This window comes from Microtus ochrogaster, chromosome 2 (genome assembly GCF_000317375.1).
Source record: "Microtus ochrogaster isolate Prairie Vole_2 chromosome 2, MicOch1.0, whole genome shotgun sequence".
Taxonomy (NCBI): Eukaryota; Metazoa; Chordata; class Mammalia; order Rodentia; family Cricetidae; genus Microtus; species Microtus ochrogaster.
This window is the reverse complement of record NC_022010.1, coordinates 96631806-96641185: the sequence shown is the minus strand read 5'-3', so window position 1 is coordinate 96641185 and position 9380 is coordinate 96631806. Positions and strand designations below refer to the sequence as shown.

The 9380-nt window shown below is 36.8% G+C and overlaps 1 protein-coding gene across 1 annotated transcript; it reads left to right on the top strand.

Annotated features, from left to right (window-relative positions):
• Window positions 1-506: 506 nt before the first annotated feature.
• On the top strand, window positions 507-707 carry LOC101988675 (keratin-associated protein 20-2-like). Its single transcript, XM_005345330.1, has one exon. The coding sequence runs from the start codon at window positions 507-509 to the stop codon at window positions 705-707; it is 201 nt and encodes a 66-aa protein (XP_005345387.1).
• Window positions 708-9380: the final 8673 nt, after the last annotated feature.

Genomic DNA, 9380 nt, shown 5'->3' with positions numbered 1-9380 from the left:
GGAGACAATGATAGTTAACTTCCTGTTCACGGGAAAAATGACAGAAATGTACTCTTCCAGGAAAGACTGATTTTGGACAACAAAACAAAATAACAGGAAAGAAAACACAAAGACCTCCTTTCTGTGGGGTAATGAAAACCAAACAAGTGTAGGAGGGAGAAGAACAGAAAGCTATCTAATGGTTTATATCATCTGTCAGAATTATATTATGTAGTCACTCCACTACATAGAGCAGCTCAGAGTTTTGAATCAGGATGCACAATTTGGCTATGGGATCCTGATGTAGGAACACAGTTATGTCAGTTATGTAGCCTCATGTACTAAGAAATCACAATTTGTGATGTTTCTGAAGCACAGAGGAGACGCGTGATGCTATAATGCCTGTGGTTTTGGCGACAACTACCCAGGTGTATAAAAGGCTGCCAATGAATGGTGACACCCAGACTCAAGGGACCTACTGTTGTCTTCAACAGAACACCAGTAATTTATTCCAACATCCTGACACCATGTGCTGCTGTGGAAGATACTATGGAGGCCTGGGCTATGGCTATGGAGGCCTAGGCTATGGCTATGGTGGCCTAGGCTATGGCTATGGCGGTGGCTATGGCTGTGGTTATGGCTGTGGCTATGGAGGTTATGTCGGCTATGGTTATGGCTGCTGCCGCCCACTGTGCTACAGAAGATGCTGGTCTTATGGCTTCTATTAATGAATTTCTACAGCTGCCCAGCCTGTTGACTATAATCTGCTGTCATAATGGAAGTGTCTATGATTTCCCCACATCAGAAATTCCTAACCTCACAGTTCCCATTTTATTAAGGTGCCTGAGTAAATCAAAGGAAATACAACACTTTTATCTTACTTCTCACCTTCAGTTGGATTAGATGACAGTTTGTAGAGAGTTCTTACCTGTCTACACAGTGCCTTATAAAATGTGAGCCTGCTGGACTCTCAGCTTTTGTGTAAAAATTCATGCTTTTCAATAAACTCTTTAATTAAGAATGCTTTTCTTATATTTAAATTCTCCATCACTTTTTGATATATGCTTGTGTGTCTTCTGATGCCTCTATTCACTTATTTTGGCTGTCTACCCAAGACTAGAATATCTACTTTGCAGAGGCTGTTTGTGGGTAAATGGAAAAAAACTAGGAGAGGGAGAGGGAGGAAGTAAAGAAAGCAGGAGGAGACATTTCTTTTAAACATTCGTCTATTGATACACATTTGGGTTGCTCTCATGGTCTTTCTTTTTTATTAAACAATATCAAATTGGCTTTCATTTCAATTAAATCAGTTTGATTTTGACATTAAATAGAACTGAGGTTGATCAAGTATCATCTTCTCCACTTTTTAAAATTCAGTTTTATTCCCATTTTCATTCGATGTTTTTCAGTATTCCATACGATATAATTTGGTCATATCTACCGCTAACCCTTCTGTTCTTCAGTCCACACCCCTTTCACTATTCACCCAATTTTATGTGCTCTTTTCAACCAAACCAAAGAAAACAACGCCAAAACCGTAAAAATCAAACAAAAAAAAATGCAGTTTGTGCTGCCAATGCACTCTTGACTAGATGGCCATTCCCTGCAATTTGGTACAAGAACTGCATCTGAAAGAAAGCTGACTCTCCTCCTCCAGCAGTCTTCAGCCATCAGTAGCTCCCTAGCTGGGTGTGGGAATTCATGGCCACTTCTATTTCCAAGCTGGAATTTCATCAGGCTTGTGAGTGCTGTCTCAGATGCTGTGAAGTCACATACACAATTGCCCTGCCTTGTCCAGAAATCACTATTTCCTAACACTCAGATATCATGATAAGCCATTAAGAGTCGTTAAATCCACATCTTTCCTATTATGAGAAATATCATGATGAATTTGGTAGTCACAGTCCTATCCTTGAGACCTCATTCTTTTCTCTGTCAGTTAAAATTTTGGAAGCACAATAAGTAAGTTCAATGACCACATTGACGATCATCTATACCGGTGCTTTCTGCAGTGACTATTGCAGATGCTTTCGCTAAAGACATCATACACTTGAGTTAGACCTTGGAGAAATCAGGCTAACTCCCACCCAACCATGCACGTTCTCAGTGGTGTTCAGAGTTCCTTTTATCTCACATTTTCTTTACTACCCATTTTCCCTCTTTAGCCACCTCAATATGATGACTCAGCCGGTGTCACGCACAAAGCTCTTTTCCCCCTTTTCATTGGTTCTTTGTGGATTTCATATATTTTGCTCACAGTTATCTCCCCAAGTCTTTCCACATCTAGTCTTCCCTCTTCTCTCAACCTCATTTTTTTTAATAAAAAATTACTTCAGTTCAATGTGTGCTGCCCATATAGTCATGGTTGTATGAGCTTCCCTGGAAGACAAGGTCTGGACCCTTAACGAAAACTGACTCTTCTGATTCCAGCAGCTATCAACTGCCAATAGCTCACTATGTGTAGGAAGAAATTTTATGCCTACCTTTGCTTTCTGTGATGGTTTTGTCAGACACATACACACTTTGTGTACGCTGTCTTAACTGCTATGGACTGATATGTGCAGCTATTCTGTTATGCCCAGAAAGCACGATTTCCTCTTCATCACCTACAACTTTTAGCTTCTAGAAACTTTCTGTTATCTCCATAGTAATCCTTTACCTTGGAGGAAGGATGTGTAATATAGATGTTTCACTTATACTAGTGAATTCTGAAGTATGTTATCTGCTGATCTTAATCACTCACGTTTCTCTGTGTCGTTATTTATTGTCAGAAGCAGCTTCTCTGGTAAGACTTTGGAGATGCACTAATTTATGTGATGATATTTTCAGGAGCCAATCTAATACTATGGTCATTTAGCACAGTAATAACACTAGTTTCTTATTTTGAAGCTATGAAATGTTTAGCCACAGGATTTTATTTATTTTTTTTTAAATATTTATTTATTTATTATGTATACAACATTCCTTCCATGTATGTTTGTATGCCAGAAGAGGGCACCAGATCTCATTATAGATGGTTGTAAGCCACCATGCGGTTGCTGGGAATTGAACTCAGGACCTCTGGAAGAGCAATCAGTGCTCTTAACCTCTGAGCCATCTCTCCCGCCCCCAGCCACAGGATTTTAAACACAAAAACAATTTCAAGTATGTCTTTCATCTTGGGAAATAGGACTGAAATGCAATCATAAAGTGGTTGGTTACTGTCAAGACATTTATGAACTATTGCTTCAGTGAACTTGCCTTTGCAGGGGATTAGTTCTTGTAGTTCACAGGTTTAGTTAATAATTGGGTAAGATTCTCCATTTCCTTTCTCCTCCATTCACCTTGTGAAGGCTAGCTAGGATGAGGAAGCTTTCGGGTAGGAGTTAGCCTGATTTCTCTAAGGTCTAACTCAAGTGTGTGATGTCTTTAGTGAAAGCATCTTACTGTCAAGTTCTGGGGTTGACCAAAAGCATTGCCAACAATCTATAGTGCTTGGTGGTCTGTGAGACCTCATTTCCTAACAACTTCAAAATAGGAAACACTTTCCTGGAATTAGACTTTTTGTTTATTGTCCTGTGGTGTCCAGAAAGGACGTTGTTGCCCTGGAACTGCATTTAAACTGTATATTTGTTGGTATATATTTTAGGAAGCTTCCTCAGGTAGTTCATTTCTTTCTGAATTTTTTGAAATATCTTTAATGCTTATTGTCCTTCCTTGTGGTGTCTCCTCTAGCCACTCCCAGACCTTCCATTTTCTTTCACATTAAAATCTGCCCGTATCATTAATCCCTTTTAATCCATTACATACCCACCTTTCGTCCCACCAAAGCAGGCCCTACTCCATGTCTTCTTACTAATTTTCTACATGATAGAGGAGAAAGTTGAGAAAAAATCTGAACTCACTGGCACAGGAAAGGGCTTTTTGAACAGAATTGCAGCAGCACAGAGATCAAGACCAATGATGAATTAATGTGACCTTGTGAATCTAAACAGCTTCTGCCAGCACCATTTATGCATTCTTTGTTCAATTTTATATTTTTTGCTTCTTTGTCAAAATTCAGGTGATCATAGGTATGTGGGTTAATATCTGGGTCTTTAATTTGGTTCCATTGGTCCTTCTATCTGTTTTTATGCCAATACCAGGCTGTTTTCAGTACTGTAGCTCTATAGTAGAGTTTGAAGTCAAGGACTCAGAAGTTCTTTCATTGTACAGGATTGTTTTGGCTATCCTGTGTTTTTTGCTTTTCCATATGAAGTTGAGTACTGTTCTTTCAAGGTCTGTGAGGAATTTTGCTGGACATTGCATTGAGTCTGTAGACTTCTTTTGGTAAGATTGCTATTTTTACTATGTTAATTCTACCTACCCAAGAGCATTGGCGGTCTTTCCATTTTTTGGTGTCTTCTTCAATTTCTTTCTTCAAACATTTAAAGTTCTTGTCATACAAGTTTTATACTTGTTTGGTTAGAGTTACTCTGAGACAAATGGTGCTGGCATAACTGGATATCAATATATAGAAGAATGAAAATAGATCCATATCTATCACCATACACAAAATTCAAGTCCAAATGGATTAAAGACCGCAACATAAAGCTAAGCCACACTGAACCTCATAGAAGAGAAAGTGGGAAGTACACTTGAATGCATTGGCACAGGAGACTATTTCCTAAATATAACCCCAGTAGCACAGACACTGAGAGAAACAATTAATAAATGGGCCCACCTGAAACTGAAAAGCTTCTATAAAGCAAAGGACATGGCCAACAAGACAAAATTGCAACCTACAGAATAGAAAAAGATCTTCACAAACCCCACGTTGGACAAAGGTCTGATCTCCAAAATATACAAAGAACTCAAGAAATTTGTCATCAAAAGAACAAATAATCCAATAAAAAATGGAGTACAGACCCAAACAGAGAACTCTGTACAGAAAAATCTAAAATGGCTGAAAAACACTTAAGGAAATGCTCAACATCTTTAGTCATCAGAGAATTGCAAATCAAAACAACTCTGAGATTCTATCTTACACCTGTAAGAATGGCCAAGATCAAAACCACTAATGACAGCTTATGCTGGAGAGGATATGGGATGAAGGAAACACTCCTGCATTGCTGCTGGGAGTGCAAGCTTGTACAGCTCCATTGAATATTAGTGTGGTGATTTCTCAGAAAATTAAGAAACAACCTTCCTCATGACTGAGCAATACCATTTTTGGTTATATATCCAAAGGATGCTCAATCATACCACAATGAAATGTGCTTATCTATGTTCATAGCAGCATTGTTTGTCATAGCCAGAACCTGGAAACAACCTAAATGCTCCCCAAACTGAAGAATGGATAAGGAAAATGTGGTACATTTACACAATGGAGTACTACATAGCAGAGAAAAGTAATGACATCTTGAAATCTTCAGGCAAATGGATGGAGTTAGAAAACATCATATTGAGTGAGGTAACCCAGACCCAGAAAGACAAATGTCACATGTACTGACTCATAAGTGGTTTTTAAACATAAAGCAAAGAAAACCAGCCTACAAATCAAAATCACAGAGAACCTAGACAACAATGAGTACCCAGAGAGAGACTTACATAGACCAATTTACATTGGAAGCAGTTAAAGACAAGATCTCCTGAGTTAATTTGGAGCATGGGAGAGGGTTGAAGGGGATGGGAACAGAGAAAAATGTATAGCTCAATAAAATCAATAAAAAAGGCTTCTGTACAGCAAAGGCCACCATCATTCATGTGGAGTGGAAGCCTACAAAATGATAAAATAATCATTAGCAGCTATGTCTTTGAAAAAAAAGTAATTCTCTGTAGTATACATATAACTGAAGAACTAAACATTAAGAAAACAAACAACATAGTTCAACATCTGGAGATGGAACTAAACAGCATTCATAAAAGACAAAACCCAAACAAATTGTTGAGAATCCTAGGGAAACTGTGTAATATCCGCAACTGATATAGAAATGCAAATTAAATTTTCTTTGAAATTTCATCCTGCCCATTAAGAATAGATAAGATCAGAAAGAACAAATAATGTCAATTGACAGTTTGGATGACAGTTAGTAGTATGACATTTTAGTGAGGTTAATTCAGTACTTAAAAATAAGATAGGTTTTTTTTTCTATGTCTTTAATTTTCTTTAGCAATATCTCATAATTTCATCATTTCTGCTTGGGTAAATGTCCCTGAAAATGACATTTTAGATAATGATATACTTTGTTGCATGTTCTTGTGTATCTATAGGTACAGTTAAAGTTTTTAAGTTTCTTATGATATAAACATATGCATATCTTTAGAATCTTATGTTATAATAAGACGAAGACTTATCTAAACAGGGCCTGAGATGTGTTTCTGAAAGGTTACATTTCTTGTGTCTCCAAGTGAAACTTGATACACAGACTTTTCTGAAAAGAACTCCATATTATTTTTTCTGTTTCTACTTTCTTTCATTTAACACAGGAACTAGAAATTACATTTCTTAGGGTCTTTTCTTAGAAGCATTTCATGATAAATATTCCAATAAAAGGCTCTTGGCCAAAATTGAACAAGATTGGCTAAAGGAGGAGAAAGCTATATTATCCCAGAGGAGTACAGGGACCACATGTGACTCTGTGATGTGTTAGCTTTTACCTAAATCACTGTCTACTCCCGAGAGTCCTTGTGGCTCGTTCATCTTCTCAAGCACTGAGGTGGAAGATTTTTGACCGGGGAAGGAGACATATTTTACTTTTTTCCCTTCCAGAATTTCTTGTAATCGAAGCATTTTTTCCCCCAGGATTACTGAAAATGTTTTACTGTTTTCTTCTAAGTTCAATTAATGCCATTTTAACATGCGCACATTAGTTTTGTGGATATACAGTTTATAAAACTGTGGAAATTAATGCCAAAATTTTAATTATGCTGAAAAGCCAAATTTGTTTGATTCCTTTAGAGATGGCCTTTAAAAGAGCTTAATTAAATAGTTGTCAATGAAAATGTTTATGTGGTAAAAGGAATTAACAATCAAGCCAGGTGTACAAAAACAAGGGATTTGTTGACATTAGACATATCAAAGGATATTTTCTAAGGAATTTGTCACATGAACAAAAAATATTTGTCTTGAAAACACAATTAAGATTAAGTAATAAGAGGGTAGTGACTATCACAGTAAATACTGAGCATCATCATCATTATCCTCTTTCATTTTTGTGAAATACCAAGCTATGTATAGAATCAACTGCCTAAAATAACAGAACTAAAGATGAAATTTTATAGTATTAGTTAAGTACTTTAAGGTTTTAGGATTGCATAAATGATAAAATACCAATATAACTTAAGATGTAATCTTTAAAAACTATTTTATTTGATGTGGTATTCCCTCTGTATGATATGAATTCCATTGCTTAATGAAGAAACTGGCTTGGCCTGATAGGGTAGAATAGAGGTAGATGGGGCAAACTAAACTGAATGCTGAGAGGAAGAAGGGTGGAGTGAAAAGAAGTCATGTAGACCCTCTAGAGACAAACGCTGATAATCCACAGCCACATGGAGATACACAGATTAATAGAAATGGATTAAATTAAGACGTAAGTGTTAGCTAATAAGAAGCTAGAGCTAATGGGCCAAGCACTGTTAAATAATACAGTTTCTGTGTGATTATTTGGGGGCTGAGCATCTCAGGACAAACAAATGGCCTCCTCCAATATTTATTATTTATAGAATGACAAAATCTATAATAAAACAATATATAATTTTCAAGTCAAGGGAGAGAAAAGTAAAAACCAACACAACAGCCATTCGTGTCAAGAAACTTGCTACCATGCCTGACAACCTGAGTTTGATGCCTGGGGATTCACATAGTGGAAACAGGTGACTCATTGCTACATGTTGTCTTCTGACTCCCGTGTGTGTGTGTGTGTGTGTGTGTGTGTGTGTGTGTGTGTGTGTGCGCGCGCGCCGCAGTTATATACTGGCAACATACACAAACAAAAACACACATATGTATCAAATAAATGAAATCAAAAATTCTTTTTTTTTTTTTGCAACTGAAAGTCTTTACTTTTGCAGATTGGGATTACATTTGGGTATTCAGACCTAAATGCAGCACTGAGTATCCAGGACATGGGATTTTTGAAGGCTAATATCACATTTAGCCTTTGAAACCCACAAAAACCTGGCATTTTGTTCTCCATCCTGGGATTCACACAAGCAAACAGTGTAACAAAAGCTAAGATAAATGGTTAGCTAGAGGGGGAAGTTTGCACAAACAGGCAGCTTAACAGAAGCTAGGAGAAATTAGCTTGACTTCAGGTTCCTGGAATAGTGTTAGGTAAATTTCCATGGAATTTTCCATCGAGACGATTAAATTCTAGTTAAACCTGAAATGACCTCAGGAAGAATACAAGATGGACTGCACTGTCTTTTCCCATCACATTAGGAATATCTACACTTCTATATTTTTCAGGAAGTAGTTTTATAAAAATAAAGGAATCAGTAAGAACTGAAAGAAAAATTCTCAAGTACAAAATCTATTCTCTACTTTACAAATTAATCAGGTCTCTATGAGCCCCTAAAATTTCTTACATACAGACAACTGTTTGACAAGGTATAAAAACTGTCTATAATAAGTCTTCAGGGACACAGGTAAGAATAGCAGCATGCCTTTTATTCTTCGAAACTGAATTTCCCTAAATCTCCTATTTATTCTCATTCACAGTTGAGCTTTCACTAACTCAGGCCGTTTTCTTTGACAATCTGCAAATCCATTTCTGTCTGAGTCCCTGATAGCATCCATGTCAGGTTGAATCTCTCACCTAGGTCTCTAGGGGTCAGCAGATTCTACCAGCAACATCCATCTCCATCTTTATCTTTCCGTATAAAGCTAGTGAAAAGCCACCAATAGTCGCTAAGTTTTCAACATTTGTAGTTGAGACAAAGCAGAAAGTGTTTAAAGCAACTTTCACTATTTAAATCAGTATTAAATATATGTTATATTTGTTTCTTTTATTAATATGAATACTTAAGGGATATGTATTTCTGGTAGAACTAGCCACTCATGCTGTTTAGTCCCATTTTCTGATTTCCAAGATCACCATACTTTTTGCAAAATAAGTGCATAAAATTCAGGTGTCATGAGAACTCCAAGCTGATTGAAACCCATGGAAATTCGGCATGTTGTACTTGGGTGTTACTCTTTAAAACAGAAAGAAAACCCAAACTGTGGTTTTTCATCTCTTGGAAGAAGTCTGTTGGATTAGGATAGAGATATATTCTGTCCCCAAATCAGAAACTCCAGGGCACCTACAAATACCTTGATCTAAAATGAACATCACTTCAGACTTAACTGAAGAAAGTTTTAAAACATAAATATGTGATTAAATGAGAATCTCAGAGTGTTACACTAAATCTTACTTTAAATCTACTTAAAATAATTT